The sequence below is a fragment of the Talpa europaea genome, assembly GCF_964194135.1.
Source record: "Talpa europaea genome assembly, chromosome: 7".
NCBI lineage: Eukaryota > Metazoa > Chordata > Mammalia > Eulipotyphla > Talpidae > Talpa > Talpa europaea.
Genome location: NC_140074.1, coordinates 89,358,860 through 89,379,363, shown reverse-complemented (window position 1 = coordinate 89,379,363; position 20,504 = coordinate 89,358,860). Strand labels below are relative to the sequence as shown.

Sequence of the window (20,504 nt, the reverse complement as noted above, 5' to 3'; positions counted from 1 at the left end):
GGCTAAGATAATCTCAGAGGGAGGAAGTCGCTGACACAGCTGACGGGGGCTTTGTCAGGCCAGGAGCCGCGTGACTAAGAAGAGCAAGGTCAGGCAGTGTCCCAAAGTGGCCTCTGGCTGCTCATCGGGCCACCAGGCAGCCTCGCCTCCGCGCCACCCACCACCCTTCACGATGGCCCTGCCTGGCATCACATTTTCTGCATCAGACTTCAGTTTTATCCCACCCCAGGAGGGAAGAGAGTCAGCTGGAGTTTCTTAGAGGAGACAAGGGAGAGACATACCTCCAGGCGAGAGCAGGACACCAAAGGGGAGAAGTTGGGAGACCTGGAGCCCCTTTCACACCGAGGTGCTGGACCACTGGCCTGGTCTCCGATTCTTAGTCCCTTGAACGCCAGGCCCAGGCCCTGTGGCCTTTGATATCACTGCTGTCCCTTTTTCCTGTCTCCTCCACCTTTCCTCCCCAAGATCAGCCCACAAAAGGCTGTGACACTGTGGTAGGAGGGAAGAGGGGGTCTCTAAAACAGAGTAAGAAAAGGGGGGCAGGTTTAGGGCGAGTTGAGGAGTTTCCCCCAGTCCGGCCTTCCCTAAAAAAGGCTTACTGGAGCAATGGGGCTCTCCCATCCCTCTTGGAGCCTCTTAGCCCTCTGCCCTGGGACCCTGGTAGAGCTTATTCAGAGCAACAGACCCACTCTCGCGTCTCAACAGAGTCTGGCGCCACCTTGTGGCCACTTCAAGTTTTAAACGCCTGTATTCCCCTAGTTACTGCTGGTGACCAGGGTTCTGAGCCCCATAAAATCCTTCTTGGACTGACTTTTTAAAGAAAGAGGGGACACAGGATCCCATCACAGGGAGAGATGAGAACACTGGGCTGAGAGTCAGAACTCCTTTCAAAGGCTGTCCCCACTTATTCCCTGACCTTGTGATCTTGGGTCACTCTACTTTCCCAGCTGAAATGGGAAAATTGAACTGTCCTCTGGAAAGTTGAGGGGTCTCCCTAAAACAGTGAGTGGGACCCCAATATCCCCCACCCCTGACAGTCTTGACCCCCATGAGGAGCTGTTGTCACAGAGGAGGCCAAGCCTGAGCCAAATGGACCCATGAACCCAGGACCCCTCCCTGAGTGCCCAGATCCCCCCTTTTAACCAAGCCCAGCTTCAACCCTCTCTGGGTTCAGGAGGCTAAAGTGGGGGCGCAGAGACCCTTCTCTCTGTTCTATCCTTTCTCCAGCCACACAGCAACCCAGAGGAGCCTGGGATGTAAGAGGGAAATTTAGGTGGTAAAACTACAAGGAAAAATAAAGGTGACTACCACAAATGGGAGAAGGGTGGCTGGAGGGAGGGAGGAGGGACACGTGGGGGTGGGGGGCTGCTCCTGGGGTCTTGGCAACGTTCTCGTTCTTCACCCAAGTAATGGTGAGACGGTCAAATGCGTGTTTGCTTCATAAGCAGCATAGATCCCCCAACCCCCAGGGGTATGTTCCAAACACCCCCCCCCCCTCGTTGCTTCAAACTGCCCAAATATCACCCTCTATATTCACTGTCATTTCCCGTGCACCCATACCTGTGACAAAGCTTCATATTTAAATTAAGCACATTAAGAGACTAGCCACTGGAACAATTATAATAAAATGGAACAATTATAACAAGATCCTGTCATAACAGCTACGTAATGCAATCAATCTCTCTCAAAATATCTTGTTTACGTAATATTTTTGAATAGCCTTTGACCTCGGGTAACTGAAATGGCAGCAAGGGGAACCTTGGATCGGGGAGGGGGGGGGCTGCTATGTTCCTTATACCAGACTGTGCTTTCGGCACTTCTGTCAGCAACATAACTCACCATGGAAGACAAAGGTCTGACCCTGTCTTGCCCTGCTTAGCTCTCCTTTGCTTTGCTGTGTGGAAGGGTCAAAGGGCATAGAGGGATTGCAGAGAAATCCAGGTAGAGCTGATTGATTTGACATATGGTTTGCAGAGGGCAGGGGGCCCATGAGGAGAAGGAGGAAGGGAGAAGGGGGGGTTGAAGCTGATGCCACGGTTTCAACTTCACTGCTTAGAAGGATGAGGTACCCAGGCCACAGCCTTTAGGCAGAGCCCCCAGCAACGCCTTAGCCCCCAAACTAACCTCCTAATGGACTTCATTACAATCCAACTCCAATAAACCCATACCCTCTTAAAGGTCAGAAGTTTCCCACTGCCTCAGGAAAAATCATAAACGGGGTTCCTGCAGCCCCTGCCTCTCGCCACCCAGGTCCCTGCCTCTCCTTGCTCAACCTTCCCGGGTCCTGGAATTGGCCTCCGAGTACTGGTCTTTGCAGATCCCTCTACTGGAAAACCTCTTCCCCTTGCTTTATCTCCCGACTACTCAACTGAATACCATATGCTAACAGCAGCCTGCCTGGCCCCCAGTTCAAGTGGGGTTCTCAACCCCGTATACCCTCTCACAGTCCCTTCAACTTCACATTCATGGCCATGGCAGAGCTTAATGTCTGCTTCTTCCACCGGACTGACAGCAACCAACGTGAGCGCAAGGAAACTGGTGGAAGCTTTGCTGTTGGGCAGAGAGCTCCCCGGGGGCTCCTTGGGGCAACTCACTGCTTTCCCTCCTTTCCAGAAGGAACAAGAGCTCCTGCAGCCTTCACCCCTCAATTAGGAGCCCGCTCACCCCTGCACATGCTCCTTTCCTCCCCTCTGCTACCACTCCATGGGAATGGCCAGGGCAAAGACCTCTTATTCAGAAGAAAATGTTTCTTCCTCCTCTCATTGCCATGGAAACCATTTTTCTATCACCTGGCCTGCCAGTTAGGCTTCTTGGGGAAGCAGGTGGAGAACTGCAGGATGGAAACGCAACCGTTCATTCACCCATCCGAGGCCGATGAGGCTGTGTGATCTAAGGTTACGAATCTAGAACTCGGAGTCAGACACCCCCGTGCCTGTTCCAGCTCCAACTCTCCATTCAGTCTTGGGAGAGACGTTGCACCTCTCTGAATCTGTTTCGTCAGCTGTATTGGGAGTAAAAATAGCACCTACTTCGCAGAGTTGCCATGAGGATTAAGGAAGGCTAAGGAAAGGAAATGCACTTAGCACACACACGGGACGGGCTGGGAAAATATTAGCTATTCTGCTGATGCCCACGGAGAGCCGGGCACTGGATGGCTGACAGACCCTGATCACCAGACAGTCCAGGTCAAGGAACTGTGTTTCTACATGTTTCCCCTTCACCGAGTGTTTCTCACACTCACAACTTAGTTTTCATAAAAATAACAACTCTTCCTACCCTCCTCATATTTCACTGGCAATAGACATGGATCAGAGTCCCTGATCACAATCGCCAACAGAAGTGGCACAAACAGGTCTGGGAAGAAACACTCTGAAACAACGCTTGGGAGACACGCTTGGAGACAACTTGACTGGGGGGCAAGGGGTGAAGCAAACTGGAGCAGCGCACATGCAACCAGCGCCACCGCGGCTTTCACAACTGAAATAATGAAATGTGAACGCGCATCACACAGCCAAGCATCATTCCAGGAAACTGTTCTGGTGACACGTGTGTGTGCTGGATGTCACCCTTGGGTGCTGGTCCCCTTGAATGTGATACATATTCCCTGTGCAAGACACCTCCCTACACACACACACACACACACACACACACACACTTTTTGTTTGGTTACCCCATTCCCTAGGTCTCTGCTTTAAATAACATCATACTTTCTTTGATTAATCGTTGGTTGTTTGATTCATTCCTCTCTCCCCATGTCCTCATTGGGAGCCCCTTGGGGATGAGGGAGGTTTCTGTTTTGCTTTGAGCTCAAGATTTAATCTATCACAGCTACCAGTAGGTACTGGACAGACACGAGGCAGGGGTGGGGAAAGAGGAGATGAAGAGACACCAAGGTGACTAGGTTGGGTGTGGGGATTTAAGGAGCCTGTGGTACCCTGGAGAGGCAGGGATCTGAGGTGGGTGGACAGCCCTGTCAGGAAGAAGAGCGTTTTGAGAGGTGGGGTGATGAGGCGCATGGTCCCTGGTCCCCAGCTGACTGAGTCCTTGGCCCTGCTTCATACTTTGGACACCACCTCACCTCCCCCGCCTTGGTCTCCTCATCCACTCACAGGCTGCCATGAGAGTCAAATGAGTTCTGCTGACCTCAAACAAAAAGCAATCACTTCACCAGCAAAATGGATTTAATCAGAAACAACAAAAAGGCAGTGTGGGGAGAACAGTCTTACTGTTATAGGACAGGGAGAGGGGCAGCCCAAACCCCGCAAACCTGCCTATTCTAAATGGGTTCTGCCATCCGCCGCATCAACACAAAACACATGAGACTTTAATGGGAAGGAACTTTAATAAAACTAGGAAACAATACAGGTCAGGCAAAGAGTCTAGTTTCTAAATGAAGCACCCAAAGTTACCCATCCCCTCGTGGGTAAAACTCCATCCTATGGGATCGGCCCAGAACAAGGCCCCAAAGCCTGCTACAAGTCTAAAGCATCTTCCAGTGGGGACCCACAGAAAAGGGTCACAAACAACCGGACAAGCCCGGAAGGAAAAGAGCAAAATCAACATCAAGATAAAAGCTGCCATTGTCACCTCCCCACGGGTCTCACCCACATCTGTGTCACCCAGTCCACGACCAAAAGACAAGCGACCAAAAGACAAGCGCAGTTTCTTCACGTGTCTCTAGGCTCCATGCGCCTCCTCCAGGTCTCCTGGCTCCATCCTGCTTCCTTCCTCAGTCTCTTCTGCTGCTTCTTCTCTTCCTGCTCAGCTCCACCCTCCCTTGGGTGGGGCAGGGAACCTCCCCCTTTCCTGGGGACCACCCTGTTGCATTACCACGGTCTCACGATGAAGCTCCAGTGCCCTTGTCCCAACCACAGAGCACCCCCTTATGTATACTTTGGAGGCGCTGCTGGGTAATGACGCCTCTTTCTCCCTTCTGCTGGGGTGAGGCAGCAACACCACTTCTCATGGGGACGCCCCTCAGGTCCTGTAGTTTGGGGCTGGGCGTGCATGGGAACTCATTTAAGTAGGGCCACCATGTATTCATTTTCAGTGTGTAATAAAAAGGGCTTGGATGGCAATACCTGGTGACATATCCATGTTGGTCGTTATCATCATGGAGGGGGAAGGAACACCCAGAGATGAAGGGCTAAGGACAGAGCTTCAAGGGGTCCATGGGCAGACCCTGGCAAGGGGAGTGTGGGAGCCGGAGGCGATGGCAGCAAGGAAACTGTTACAGGGCAGCCCTGATATAAAACGGGTTGCCTGGCTGTGGGTCCTCACCCGCCCTCACCCGCGCACTTAAAAGGGACTTATTAATACTCCACTACAGGCACACACAAAAGGTTAATAAAAGGTTTATTCACAAGGGAAGGGAAATGAGGAAATGTACAACTCAGGGAGAAAATAGGGAAATAAAGTCTTTAATGCGTCCTACCCGATCCGCCGACCTGGAAACCCAAAGTCACTCTCAGAGCTGGCCGGAGCTGCGAGCTGGCGGAGAGCCAAAATTGGGAACCCCCCAAAGCCCACGTGTCTGCCTTTTGTATCCACCTGGCTGCTTAACCCCACCCTCAGGTCCCAGCCACCTTCCCTTGGGTGGTGATGGTATTTGGAGTTCCCAGTGTCTCTGGCTTTGGCCTGGGGCGGGGGTGGAGTCCACACAGCCTGTATGGGATTAGCTTTAGGACATCCTTTTCCCCCTAACAAAACCAATAACCAGAAGGTTAGAGTGGCTTTGAGGGCACAAAAGAGGGCGGTGAAGCAGGCCGAGTTTCTGGACGGCGTGTTTTGGCGTGTGGGTTGCTGGCAGGCAGGGCGGCATTCAGCTGCAGAGAGGGGGACCCGCGGGACCGCGGGGTGCGGGCCGAGCGGGAGGGGGCAGGGAGGGACTCTCCCTCTACCCCCGTTTCAGGGTGAGTGTGGGTGGGGACTTTGGGGAACACAGAGGGACGGCGCCTCGCCTCAGAAAGGGAGCGGGTCACGAGGGAAGTTTGAACAAAAGCCTCCAAGCCACGCCGGGCCCGGCTCCAGCCCCCGCCCTTCCAGATGAACCCCCGGCTCGGAAAGAAAAGCCATTGTCCAGGCCGGAGGGAGGGGTCCCGCCCAACTCGGCATCCTCGCCTCCTCCCCGCCCCGGCGCGGCTCCACGAGGCGCGAGGAGCCAGCGGCGAGCAGGGCGTGGTGGCCCGGCCGCCGCAGGCTGGGGGCGCGGGTTGCGCGGCCGCGAGGGGGGACTTGCGGATACAAAGCCGCGGGGTCGCTGGGCGCCAAGCCCCGCCGGGGTCCTCCGTGAATGGAAGGGCCGGGCCAATCCGAGGGCAGGATTCACAGCCGCGAGAGCAGAGGGCCATTCGGAGCTCCCGCGCGGCGGCGAGGAGGCGGCTGAGCCAATCGGCGGTGAGGAGTGGGCCGGGGGCGGGCCCGCGCGGAGTTTCAAATCGGCCGCAGTGGGCTGGCCCCAGCTGTGCTCCGCGGCTGGGAGGCGTCGGGGCTGCAGGTGAGTGCGGGCCGGGACGGCGTCGGGGCTGCAGGTGAGTGCGGGCCGGGACGGCGTCGGGGCTGCAGGTGAGTGCGGGCCGGGACACAGTGGGGACACAGTGGGGTTTAGAAGGGGCTTGGACGAGACATCTAATCAGAACGGGCACGACGTGTGGGATGTGTGGGTATTGCAAGATGAAAATCGGGGTGTCGGGTCAGTGCGCTGGGGTCTGGGCTGGAGCTTGTCGGGTCGGGGCGAATTGGTGAAAAAACAGGACGGTGCGTTGAGACCCCCCTCTGCTTCTGAGGCCAAGAGCCGAAAGGGGGCCGGGATGAAGTCAGCTGTTTTCCATAAATAAGCGGCCACAGGAAATAGTGACCCGCTTTGTTCAACCTTTGCCCTTTTCTGGGCCTTGTTGACCCCTCTTCCTGAAGGTTTCCTCATAACGGCAGCAAGTTGCCAAGGGTCCCCAGCCCCAGCCTAGGCCATCTACACGACCAGTGGGCCTCCATCCCATCTTTTCCCCTGTAGGAGGGTCTCTGTGGGGCCTAGGGATGGGAGGGAAGGAGGAGGGGCTTGCTGACCTGCCTTTTGACTTCCTCCCCAGGGTCTGGTGGGCAGCACAGACACTTAACCAGACAGATGGCCTCTCGATGGCCAGGCCTGGGGGCCTCCAAACGCCGCAGATCTCTCCAGGACCACAAGCAGCTGGAGGAAAGCGACGTGCTGCAACCTGCAGTGTGCCATATGGAGACCTCCAGTGGGGCCCTGGGCTCCCTGTGCAGACAGTTCCAAAGGAGGTTGCCCCTGAGAGCAGTCAGCCTCAACCTGGGGCCAGGGCCCTCCTGGAAACGCCTGGAAACCCCAGAGCCAGGGCAGCAAGGCCTCCAGGCTGCTGCTCGCTCAGCTAAGAACGCCTTGGGTGCCATGTCCCAGGTAATGCCAGCTCTACTAACTATGCCTCCATGGAGTACTTCCTTGGTGCCAGACAGGGGCCACCCCCAAGGAGCCCCCAAGAATGTAGACTCCATGAAGATAAGGACTTTGTGTACCCAAATATCAATAGTTCCTGGCAGCTCAACATATAGTTGAATGAGTGAATGGAAATAGCCTCATGGAGGAAACATCCTCACAGTGCAATGATAATAGTAATCAAGCAGGAGGCTAATGGTAGGGGGGGGCCACCAAAAGTTTAGTTGGGAAGGCTTCCCAGAGGAGATGACTTCATGGAATTCACCCCAAAGGGGCAAGTATGAAGAGAGTGTGAGGTCAGATCTCCAACTTTGGGGAGAACAAGGTGTAGAAGAGAACTGGCAGGAACTTAGCCTGGGTACATCCAGAGGACAGAGCAAGGCGGGGCTTAGTGTACTGAAGGTATTTGGCTTTCCCAAGAGCCAGTAGGAGGAATTTTCTACAGGGTGGGAATCAAGTCAGACCAGCATATCAGCACTTGTTCTTTAACTACTTGGAAAGGGCGACAGAAACAGAATCGCCCTTGAGAATCCTGGCCCAGAGGAATAAACTTTTAGGAGCTGAAAGTTCAGAAGGTAGATTGTGGGCAGGAAGATGGCACACGTGTTGGGTGTGGGAAGTCCTTCTCTGGGAAGAAACTGCCCAGGGATCAGAGAAATGACGTCTTCTGCCCAAGGTCAGGTGACTTACCAAATGGCCAAATGAAACTCTGGTCTTGCTCTAACTTCCGGACTCTAGTCTGCCAACGCAGAGACAGTCTGAGGAGCCCCCCAGCCATCACCCAGCTGGGATCCAAGCCTGAGAAGTAGGGCCTGGCTCTCTGGGCAACGAGGAGAAAGAGAAGGGCTCTGAGCAGTTGAGTCCTGATGAGCATGGTCAGGACTGCCCTTGAGAAGGATCTCCGGAGCAAGGTGGAGGCAGGGTTCGAGTGAGACCACGGGCAAGGAGGCAAATTACCTCCTGACAGGCTGGGAGGGAGGCTTGGCCTTCTTCACTTTCCAGGTCAATTTGTACCCCAAAGAGGGTCTAGACAAGGGGAGGCTCTGTAGCCACAGTAGTTCTGACCACAGTGCTCAGACCCCGTGGTCTCGGGGCCAGGTCCCTGGGGTGGGGCTCGGGGCGCCCCATTTTCCCTCCCCCTTGAGAATAAAAGCTGCCTGTGTTTGCAGGACAGTGGGTGGGCTAAAGGGCTGGTGTGCAGCCTGTGGGTCATGCCCATCTCTGTTGCCTTGGTCTGTGCTAACCTTTCTGTGTGCCTGCCACAGAGAATCCAGGAGTCCTGCCACAGTGGCACCAAGTGGCTGGTGGAAACCCAGGTAAAAGCCAGGAGGAGGAAGAGAAGGGCACAGGGGGATGGGAGCCCCCCAGCTCAGGACCTGAACCCAAGGAGTACCCAGTCATCTGGAGCAGCCCCTGCCCACTCATACCTGGGCACCTGGGAAAGGGAACATCACCGCCCATCTGCACAGATGGGGCCATGTGCCCACCTTCTGCGGCGGTCCAGGAGGGAGGCAGCCTTCCGGAGCCCCTACTCCTCAACGGAGCCCCTCTGCTCCCCCAGGTAAGAAATAGTGCCTTGCCCCCAAAATACTAACTATACCCCCAAGGACTTCTGAGTCCTCCCTTATTGTCACCTGGAGTCAGGGGCATCCTGAGTTAAGTCATACCCATGTTGTGACCCATGTCTGTCCCCCACTTGTGGGAGGCCTGGGGAAGTCCTGCAGGGCTTTAGTTACCCCATCTATAAAAGCAAGAGGTAAGCTTAGCTCTGACAGTATCATACTCACCCAAGTCCCCCGGTGAGCCCAAAAGCAGGTTGTGAAGCCATCTGGAGGCCAAGGCTCAGTTTCCAAGGGCTCACCTGTCAGTAAGATCCCCTGCCCTTCACTTTGGCCTCATAGACCTTAATCCATCTGTTCTCTTCCATGTGCTCCAAGTCACTCTGATGTCAGTAACTGGAATAAGAACTGGGGTCGGGCATTCCCAGCACCCTGGGCCTGGAAAGCCAGGCCCCGATGGGGGCGTTAAAAGCGGCTCCTGCATAGATTTCCTAGTAGTTAACAGCATGGCTTTTCCTTCTGTTCAGCGAGTCTGACAGTGACCTAGAGCCTGTGGGGGCAGGAATCCAGCACCTCCAGAAGCTGTCCCAAGAGCTGGACGAGGCCATCGTGGCTGAAGAGAGGTGAGCTGGCATCCCACGCTTCAAAGTGAAATGGCCGAGAGGGTCCCTTTTAGCTACACCATCCTTCTAGGCAGGCCTCTGATTCCGGCTGTGACCCTCTGCAACCTGACCCTCTGGCCAGACCCAAGCCCTCTCTGAGCCTCTGTCTCATCAACGACAGGAGAGGGAAAAAGGGATCTAGATTGGATGGTGGTTAAAGGGTACACTCTAGATGTATTGACCCCCTAGCCTTGGTCCCCACATTTGCCCATCACCTGGACCTCACAGGTGGTGGGTATCTCATTTCTGATAGACTGCCCTTACCCTGAATTGGAGCTGTGGCTCTATGCCCTGCCTGGGCATGGAATTGGGAGCGGCAACATGGTTGCTATGGATTTGCCAGCCTGTCAGGAACCTGTCCTGGGGCAGGGCCTGGGTCTGGGGCCGCCCTAGCTTGTACATTGATAAGCTATTCTGCGGGGCCCTGCCAGCTCTATATCAGGTGGGCCCTGTTCCTGCCGTGTTGCCAGGTCCAGGCTGGGAGGGCCCCTCTGCCTACAGCACCCCGAAGCATCTGTCCCTCCCGCTTTCTCATCTCTAGCGGCGACATGACCGTTTCTCTCCTTCGTAACTGAGGACAGTGCCCTTCAGGTAATGTGCTCCTGCCAAGCATCCTTCTCCGTGTCTTCATCCTTCTCCCTCCACCTCTTCATGCCTCAGCACGTATGCAGAGTCCGAGGCATATCAAAGAAAATACCTTTTCTGGAAAAACCCACAGAACTCATGGGCCCAGCAGAGCAGGAAGCATGCTGAGGGCCCCAAGAGCTAAAACCAGCTTCCAGCTCCTTGTCTGGGCAGGGCGGAGAGGCTGTGGTGTTCCCCCTTCCTCTGTCTTGAACAGAGAAGGGCAGGAAGGCAGCTCTGTCTTGCAGGAAACAAGCCTTGTATGACCACCCCTTGCACCCAGGATCTGTGCCTCCCCCTGAGTTCCGGGAGGAAGCCCCCAGGAATCGGCAGCACCCGTGGGCTGCCACTGGCAAGGGCCCAGGCGAGGCTGCCAGGGGCCTCTGCTGTTCTGCTTCGGCCACATCTGGCCTGCCGGTGACCACCTGCCACAGCCTGAGAGTGACTGGGGGAGCCTTTAGAGAGGTGGGGGGAACTGTCCATTCTATTCCTCTTTGGGGCTTAGAAACATCCCTCACTTGAACCTCTGGTGGCTTTATGTGGAACGTTGAGGAGCAGGCACTTGTAGGTATCTGAGAGCTGCGTGTGCCCGGGCGTGGATCTGCAGGGAACTACCCCCTGTGTGACCAGTGCTGAGCCTCTGGGGGACCCAGCTCCTGTCCCTGCTCCCCCACCAGAGTCCTTGCAGGAGTGGGAGAAGGATTTCTAGACTGTAAGACCCTGGACCCGAGGATACCTATTTATATTCTCATCACAGGGCACTATGGATGTGCAGGGAGGGGTAGCGATTTCTGCCCTTTGTGAATTATTTAAGAAATCTGCTTTGTCATTTTACGAGAAAGAACTAATGTGTGACATTCCTAGATAACGTTGCTTTTCCATAATAAAGATTCTTCTGTATTTGACATCTCTTCCCTGTCACAGTCCCTCCACACCCTGGGCCATAGTGCTGTGGTTTGGGGTGGAACTCAGTTCCCCTCATCCAGCCAACTCCCAACCAGCCCACCCGCGCCCCAGGGCGACGTGATCAATGGGAAAAGCTTCTTAGCTCACTTCCCAGCAAAGCACATCTTAAAGGCAAATTAGGTTTTTATTTAAGTGACAACGTTTGAGAGTTAAAAACCAGCTCACATCAAAATCAAGGCCAGTTGTAAAAATCTTTTAACTCCGTAATGTTGGTTTTGTCTTGTTAGAAATCTGATTATTTTACATTTTCTTTCTAACGGATTTTGTACAAGGCAGCCGTAAGGAATATAATAAACCTTTTTTCACCACAGGACCATCCACCACAGATAATACTGGAAGTCACACACGTACGAACAGTCAGACCAGACAGGCTGCCACCACCGAGTAAACAGACAGAAAAGGACAGTGGGTCCGAGGGTGGGGGTCCCCGCGAGCGGCTACCCTCCTGTCCGGCCCAACCCTGGTGTCACCTGCTTCTTTTCAAGGAGGGAAGGGCCCAAAATGATTTTCCTCCCAACAGCCATGTGGGTTTCTCAGCAAGGAGGGCAGGACCTGGGCCAGGCCTCACTGCTTGGACTGAACCCAAGGATTTTTAAGAAAGTTCCCTCAAACCCAGGAGGGAAAGAAGGAGAAGGGGTGTTTTGGCAGAGCCAGAGAAAATAGGTTTGCAGAGCACTTGGCACCTGAACCCCAGGGGTTCTGCAGGAAATTCAGTTGTTTAAGGCGGGGTCATGGCACCCCTCCCAGGCGGGGCGGCCAGTGGCTGGGTGGGAGAGACCCACATGCCACCTCTGGACCTGTTTCTGCCTACCTGGAGGTCCAGCTTTTGTTTAAAAATTGGTGCCATGTTTTGTCTGCAGGACCCTCCTCGGGTGCGGGCGTGGCCTCCAAAATGGTAAAAGCACAGTTTAAAAACCATGAGATCCAGCCTCCCCTCTTTCGGAGAGCCCGCCCTCAGTGTTCTCTGGATCCTGGGGCTGGAATATGTTTGCTTCCTGCAGCCAGCACCCAGACAGGAGGGCCGTTCATCCAGTGCATGATAAAGAGGGATTTTCAATATTTTGCGGAGCCTAAGTGGGGGGGGTTGAGAGTGTTAGAAAATCCATGATGCCTGAAGAGTGTGGCCTGGCTGAGGTTGCTCCCCGAACTCCCAGTGGTGAACGATGGGGGTGGCGGCAGGACAGCCCCCGTCTCCCCCACCGCCCCGCCGCCTCCCAGCGGGAAGAACAAACATGCCACATGAGAACGAGGAGCTTTGGTCAGGCAGGAAGATCTGTTTCCAGCTCCTGGGCAGCAGGCATGTCAGGAGCCCAGAGGATTCTCTAGAAAACATTCTGGACAGGGTCACAGAGCTACTGAAGGGAGAGGCAGCAGCACCCCCTTGGGAAACAACACAACTCGGTTCTCTTTCTCCAACTGAACTGGACAGACACAATTGAACAAACCACTAGTATAGAAAGTGCATGTTGGCTACAGAGTCGCCATGAAAGCAGTACTGGAACAAGTGTGAGTCTGGTCACTGTACAGAACCCCACGCACACGGCCACACACCAGCTAAAGCTCCCAGGGCATCGGGTTCACAAATGTCTCACTGTACACCATCGGCATCTTCAGGGGTGAGTCATCAGAGCCACAGAACCCCGCCCTCAGGACCCCAAATTCCACAGGGCCCCAGCACTCCTGCTTCTAGCCCTGGGGTGCTCAGAAAGGGCGGCAGGAATCTTACTGGGGGAAAAGCATTCACACCAATGATCATTTGAGAGTAATGTATCTGGCTTCTATAAAAAGATGGTGGAGTTTCAGAGAAGCACACTCTGCCCGTTTAATTCAAAATCTATTTTGTAAGGGATTAATAAGGTTGAGGCCCCGTGAGCCTTACAGAGAGCCAGAATGAAATGGTCAAAGAGGAATGTGAACTGCCAGGAGGCAGGACCATAAGACGCTGAGGGGGATGCCCCCCTTCCCAGCAGACTTGCCAGCAGCTCTGGGTACAGAGGCAGGGCTAGAAGTAGAGCAGAGAGCTATTAGATGGGTTGGGTGGGCTTGACAGGAGCTGGCAGACTAGAGAAGCCATATTTCTAGTAGATAGAGCAGGAGTGGGGGCTGGGAACCCAGGCCCCTCCAATCCCAGCAGGACACCCAGTTTGCCCGGCAACTTGCAAGGGTGCCCCCCACCCGCAGCCGCTGTCAGGGAGGACATTGGCTACATGGGAGCTGCACGAGGTAGACATTGAGCAGAAGCAACGCTGGGTTGACACAGGTGCCTGCTGTGTGTACAGCTGGGCGCTGGGGCCGGCAGCCCTGACAGCACCCCGGCTGAAGATCTCGACCTGCCTCATGATGGCCCTTGGGGGCTCAGAGGCAAGCCAGGGCAGCCCATACAGCAGCACTGGGCCTGAGCCTGGGCCAGGGAGCTGGGGCGAGTGGAGAAGACCCATGCCCAGGCCGAGGGCTCAGCAGCAGGAAGGCCTGGGCAGGTTTTCATGGCCCCCAGGAGAGGCAAGCCCTGCCAACTTCAGGGGACAACCCAGGTGGAGATTAAGGGCACAGACCAAGCTGAATGGCAGGGGTAAAGGAAGACAATACAACAGGAAATCACATGAACCCCAAAACCCTGGGATCTCAGCTCAAAGCCTTTCAGTAGCCAAAAAAGAAATCAATCTGAGCAGAGCTGTGGGCACCAAGGTGAGTGCCCTTTAGGGGGTGGGGATGTCTCTGTCCCTGGGACACCAGGTCTGGCATCAGGACAAAGCAAACCTCTCCATGGAACAGAGATCCTTACCCAACTTCTCCCAGAGGGGTTTCCCTTTAAGTGGCGGGGCAATAGCTCCTCCTCCTGGCCTGCCTGGAACCCCTCTTTCAGGCTGGGTGGAAGGCGTACATCACTGGGCACTCTGAGGGGCTTGGGAGGCCTGAGAAGCCTCAGGGGGCAGAAGTGCGAGTGATTCGAGGAGTCAAAACCTTGTTGCTGGGAAGACCCCTCCAGTTAATAAGGAAGGCAGGGCCCAGAGGGCAAGCAATGGACTCCAGGGCTCAAAGCCAGCCTGGTTAGGCCAGAGCCCAAGCTAGGGCCTCGCAGGGGAGGGCACCAGCGGGAATGCTCAGGGAATGGGAATGCCTGTCCTCAGGAGTCACAGGAGAATGGTGAGGATACCGAAGACAACAGGGTGACATGGACAGCTGCAGGAGAACAGACCGTCAGCACCAGACCCCACCCCCCAAGGGCAGTGGACGGACGCCGAGAACACAGGACGAGCCCAGAAAACATCCTCTCCCTCCTGGGAAGTGTTCACTTTGCCACAGGAGGGCCAGGCCCTAGGTGATGAGCCGGGATGTGACAGGGAGGGTGGGCACGAATGCCACTCGCCCCTCCGCCAGACAGCCAAGAAGCTGTACCTGCCAGCCGCTATTGATCCCTGGTCGGGGGGCTTCTCCCTTCGGGCCTGCCTAGCATTTCTGCCAAAGCCTGGGGCTCTCAAGGAGATGGCTGACTTGTTAAGCACTCCAGCTCCAGGCAAGCCTAGCCTGCCCCCCAGGATTACACAGTCATCAACCCTGACTTGGGCTTGCGGCGCAGGCATGGGGGAGGCAGCAGAGGCTGCACTGAGACCCAGGGATCTCACCCCCAGCAGCCCAGGGCGCCCCCCAGGGCCGGTCAGGGTCCCTCCCCTCTCTAGTTGGACACTGCTGGACAGACACGGGAGGGAAAAAGCAGGAAAAGGCCTGTGTCGGGGAGATGGCAGCCCCTCCAGTCCCCGCAGGTAGCCTGGTAGGGTCCCTCCCACCCTGCTCAGTGCACAGCCTTGCCCTCAGGGCACCGACTCGAACTTAGGGGGTCCACGTGCCCAACTGAGCGCGGGCAGGGGCCGCTCGTGGTCTTTGTCCGACTCGGGCTGGCTCTGGGCACGCTCGGGTTTGGGGTTGGCGGGCGGGTCAGGCTGCTGCACTGACATGGTCCTGCGCAGGTGGTTGCGCTTGCGCAGGAACTCGGGCTGGGCGTGCAGGCCAAAGCTGCCCTTGCGCAGGATCATGCGCGAGTTGTTCTTCTTGGGGCGCGAGCGGTGGCTGGCCTCCAGCGCGGCCAGGTGCACCGCATAGCCTTCATTCAGGAACTGCGGGGGATGGTGGGAGGCCAGAGTCAGGCCCGGGAGAGGGTCGAGCTCCTGGCTCCTTGCCATTCCATCCTCCCCCGCCCCCATATTGTCATTTCCCAGAAACGCGACCTCCAGTCGACAGCTTCTCCTTAGAAGGAGGAGAAGCTGTAGGAAGAAACTCCAGGGAGCCAGTTACCATTGAAGGCTCCCCACCCCACTTTGGACAACTGAGCTCTTCTATGGCTACCCTTGGTCACCCCAGAGGTTCTCTGGATTCTTAACAGGGGTGAGGGTGGGGTGGGGGGGGCAAGTGGGCAGGCTGCTGCTCCTTTTCTTGTCACTTTCACTACAATCCCAAAATGTTAGTCTCTGCCATCATCAGGCTTCTACACCAAGGAACTTCATTTCCTGGCCTCCATGCTGCCCATCTCTGCCAGTCTCTCCCACTGTCCTCAGGCCCTGCCACTCCAGGTGTGGTCTGTGGACCAGCAGCATCACAGCGCTTGGACCCTTGGAGCTCGAATCTCAGGCCAAGGTAATCAGAATCTGCATTTAAACAAGATCCCCAGGGGAGGTCCTGTTTAAGAAGCACTCTGCTCCTACCATATCTGACCCTTTACTTGCTGGGCATTACATGCAACAGGGCCCCAAGGGAGACCATCACCTTCCCTTCTGCAACCTGCTTCTCAATCCCAATAATGGGACTGGTCCCCAGGCAGGAACGGGATGCCAGCCCTGGCTTTCCCCTTCCTTCATCCTGCACATCAAGTCCTAGCCATCAGTCTTAGAAATGCCTCTCAGGCCCTCTGCCTTCTTGCCACTACCACCTGCCAACATTTCTTTGTCCTCTGCTCTGTCTTCCACCTGCCACCTGGGATCTCTGAATCACAGACTCTCCAAAGACTTAGAAAACCAGGCATGGCAAGGCGTGCAGTCCATCTGATGCGCTGCCCCTCAGCCCCCACCCTCCTGCTTCCTCCCACCTCACACTCAGCCAAGCTGAGTCACTTGCAGTTCCCAGAATATACCTCTGCTCTGTCACCTCCTAACCTTCGCTTTGCTACTGCCTCTGTCACAAATGCTCCTCCGAACTTCAGGCCCTGCCTGGACAATTCCTTCAAATTCCTGAAAGCCAACTTCGCTACCAGTCTGGCCTAGCTGCTCCTCTCTGGGGTCCCACAATTCTCTGTGCTTCTCCCCCACTCTCCATGCACTATGGCTCTTGCCACACTGCACTGTCATTTTCTGCAAATTTTCCATCTCCCCCACTAGACTGGATGACATTGAACTTCACCCAACACAACACAAGCAGGTGCTCAGTAATGTTTATCAAATGGGTGAATGAATGAATGAGCAAATTAAGAAATGAACAAATAAATGAATGAACAAACAAGGAAATGAATAACCTCCTTCCCACCCCCAACTTTTCCCTGCCCCCAGCCCCTAACTGGGATTCCACCCACCTGGCACTGGGTTTGGTACTTCTTGGTGGGCCGGCCCACGATGAAGATCTGGGAGGATGGCAGGCCCAGCACACTGTAGACAGAGATGTCCTTCGTGGAGCCATAGGCTGCGCTGATTTTGATAAAGCACTGAAACACAGGGCAGGTCATGGAGGGAGAGCAGCCCAGCCCACCTGCCCGACCAGGTTCCTAGACACCCCCCGCCCCCAAGGGAATCTCTGCTGGAAGACCCTGTATCTGTACTCCCTTTAGAGTCCAACTCATGCGTCCCCCACCCTGTGGTGACCTCCCATCCTGACCCAGCTACGCCCCCTCCTCTAAACACAGGGCTCTGCTTGATAAAAGTTCTGACCACAGTCTCCAGCAACCCTATTCATATGTTACGTAACAACAAAGCAAAGGGTACCTTTGTGGATGAGGAAACTGAGTTCTAGATTTACCCAGGCATCAGCTCTGGAGCCCAGTTCTGTCTACCCTTTGACCCCTGACCCTTGGCCACCCACAATCAGACTGTGACGCACCACTGGCCACTGCCTGTTGCTGGCTGGCCTGATGCTAACCCAGAGAGACCTGCCCAAGCTCCTCCTCTCTCCAGTGTCACTTCCAGATCCTCACCCACCCCCTGCTTTCAGGTGCTCACCGTCCAGCTATTCCTCACTTAGGGGCTCCTGAGAACCCCCATCAATCCTGATTTTTCTTCCACTCGCCTGCCCCACAAGTTCCCTGGAGGGTTTTGGTCCTGGGTCACAGCTTTCCTTCCTCCTAAGTCCTACCATTGCTGGAATGGCTTTCTGCCTGCGTGGATCACCCCCTACCCCTCAGACTCTTGACTTTTTGAAGGTCATTAGACATCACTTCCAGGACTGACCCCAGAATATCCTGTCTGAATTCGGAACTTATTGCACTCCCATGTGTCCATACTAGCTCATCTTCCCCCAGACTGGTGTCCTCCTTTGTCCCCTCTCATTTCATTCATTTACTCACTAACATTTTCCACTAACATTTACTGAGCTCTTACTATATGCCCTCATTGCCTCAGATTCTGCCGCCCTGGCAATCATAGTCAAGTTAGTGGACCTCAGTCCCTCCTGGTCACCCAAGATGGACAGCTAAGAGTTCCCCTCTCCCTCCAGCCAACCATCACTGGGTCCTGACAGTTTGACCTCCTCATTCTTATGCTTGTCAATGCCTTTCCCTCCATCCCATGGCCACAGCCTGGATTCGACCTGCCTGCCTTTTGCTTGGGTAACAGCTTCCTAGAACTAGCCTCCCTTCCTCTTATATCCCGTGACAATCTTTTCTCCATGCAGCCACCAGAGTGATATTTCTACCAACCAAATTAGAGATGGTCACTCCCCTGCTTTAAACTTTCCATGACTCCCCACTGGCCTCAACAAAGTCCATGGTCTTGACCTGGTTTCCAAAACCTTCCAACCACAGACCCCTGGTGACCTCTGGCTCCTCAGCTCCCACCTGACCTCAACTTGATGCTGTATATACCCCCATCCTGGACTCTTAAGATTACCCCAGGCTCTTTCCCACCTCAGTGCTTTTGCACTTGCTGTTTCTTTAGGCATCTGAAAAAACCATACTCATGCTTCAAGACTCAGATCAAAAGTTACCACCTCCTAGAAGCCTTCTGGGCCTCCCTGGGCAAAGCTAAGTCCTTCCTCCTCTGTTTGTCAACAGGACCTTTTCCAATCACACACCAGTAAGCTGCCCATCTACATGTCTTTCTTCTTCCACACAAGGGACTGGCAACTTTTTTGTGAAAACCCAGATAGTAAATAATTTAGGCTTTGCACAATGTCACAACTACTCAACTGTTCTGTTTTAGCTCAAAAGCAGCCATAGACCACACGTGAGCCAGTGAGCATGGCTACGTTCCAATAAAGATTTGCTTAGGGACACTGAAATTTGAGTTTCACATAATTTTCACATGCCATGAAATAGTACTTTTCTTTTGATTTTTTTTGTCCCCAACCATTTAAAAATATAAAACCATTTTTAGCTCACAGGTTATATAAAATCTGGCTCTGGATCAGACTTTGCTGGTGCGCCATTGTTTGTTCACCCTGCTCTAGATCAGCAGTTCTCAACATCTCATAAGCATCAGAATCCTCTGGCGGGCTCATTGAAGGACAGGTTGCTGGTCCCTCTCCCTGGAATTCCTGATTGCGCAGTCTGAGTAGGGGGCCAGAGAATCTGCATTTCTAATGAGCTCCCAGGGGTGCCCCACGAGAAACAAGAAACACAGCTCCAGGTAAAAGTCCCCAAGAGATTACGCTGAGGACATTTGTCTCTGTGCAGCCCCGACACAAAGGGCAAAGTAAGGAACACAAAAGACACTTAAATATCTATTGAATGAATAAGCAGATGGAGACCTAAGAGCTCAGGCTTTAGGGTCAGGAGAGAAAGGATGGAAGTGTGACTCTGAGATCTTGGGCTAGTCCACCCACCCTTGAGGACCCAATGAGGTCCAAGGAGGAGCTGATGCTTTGCAAACAGCTTCACCAGCACAACTGGGGTGGGGGGGCGGGGGCAGGCTAAGTGGGTAAGGCCCCGCAAACATCGAGGGGAGGTGTGGGGAGGTCTCATCCCTCCTCTGGCCCAGCCCCACCCCGGGCCTGGCACTCACCTCCTGCATGAGGTTGCGGAGGAAGATGGCCTTCTGCCGTAGTGGGTCATGGACAAGTCCATCCGAGAAGAAGATCATGCCCTGTGGGAAGTTGTGCTGGGACAGCCACGACACCACTCTCTGCTTCTGCATGTCTGGCCGCCCCGTGATGTACAGGATCATGTAGCCCAGGTCCTGCCAGTGCCTGGCGAGAGGGCACGGTAGGGTCCAGCCCAGCTCAGCCCCCCCCTGCCCTGGCGGCCTGCCAGCCCGCTGACCTCCTAAGAAGTTGTCTGAGGAGTGTCAGGGAAATTGAGGGAGACCCCCAAGTCCACACTCCAGGTTGAGCCCTGTGAGTCCTGGACGTCTCTCCCGAATGACCCACAGGTACCTCCTGCCCACAACCCAATGACCTCCCCACTCCCGCCTCTCTGCCCACCTCCTCTTCTCTGTGATGCTGCCGACATCATTCAAGTTTCTGGAACCAGAGACAAGTCGCCTTTGAGCCCACCCTGGCCCTTGTCTCCCCTCCCTCCTCCTTTGATTAGTGAGCAAATCTTTTTTTCTACCAGAAGGGACCTTTCCACCACTCTCTCACTTTAACTATAATTCTCATCCTCAGCTGAGGCCTCACCTCCCCCAGGGCCAGAACAAAATCCTCCTGGGAGGCCTCTTTCCCCTCCAGTCCTCTCTCCAGTGGAACCCATGCTGGGCAACCTTGGGCAGCTTATTGGATGCCCTGGGACTCAGTTTTCCAATCTGTGGAATGGTGATAATGACACCCAGAGTTGACCTAAGGATAAAATGAATTCATCCCAAACATGACTGGTGTAGGGTGCGCAATACATTTGCTGTGTTGTTAACCTTGGAACTGTTTCCATGGTGATTTCTATGCATCACCAGTCTAACCCCCTCCACCTTTGCCAATGCTATTCCTGGTTCTCCAGCACCCTGCGGTCTCCAGCTGTCTCCACACTTGTGGTCCTCCACACGCTGCCCTTGAGCGTGGCGGCTCCCCAGACACACAGCCTGCCTTGCTGCCCCCAGTGCTCTCTGCTGCAGCCTCGCC

At 54.9% G+C, this 20,504-nt stretch overlaps 2 protein-coding genes across 2 annotated transcripts in view; one reads left to right on the top strand and one right to left on the bottom strand.

The window, feature by feature from the left end:
* Nucleotides 1-7,005: 7,005 nt before the first annotated feature.
* PIMREG (PICALM interacting mitotic regulator) lies at nucleotides 7,006-9,636 on the top strand (the record flags this gene model as incomplete). The annotated part of the gene is made up of 3 exons (XM_084238206.1): nucleotides 7,006-7,414; nucleotides 8,716-9,011; nucleotides 9,537-9,636. Exons 1-3 carry the CDS (start codon nucleotides 7,121-7,123, stop codon nucleotides 9,634-9,636), a joined length of 690 nt encoding a protein of 229 aa, XP_084094332.1. The 5' UTR covers nucleotides 7,006-7,120.
* Nucleotides 9,637-15,070: 5,434 nt separating this feature from the next.
* PITPNM3 (PITPNM family member 3) overlaps nucleotides 15,071-20,504 on the bottom strand; it is a gene marked incomplete at both ends in the record, with an annotated part of 71,977 nt that continues 66,543 nt past the window's right edge. The window contains 3 exons of the mRNA XM_084237897.1: nucleotides 15,071-15,373; nucleotides 16,819-16,947; nucleotides 19,457-19,640. Coding sequence (XP_084094023.1) covers nucleotides 15,071-15,373; nucleotides 16,819-16,947; nucleotides 19,457-19,640 — 616 coding nt within the window. The remainder of the gene's footprint in view (nucleotides 15,374-16,818; nucleotides 16,948-19,456; nucleotides 19,641-20,504) is intronic.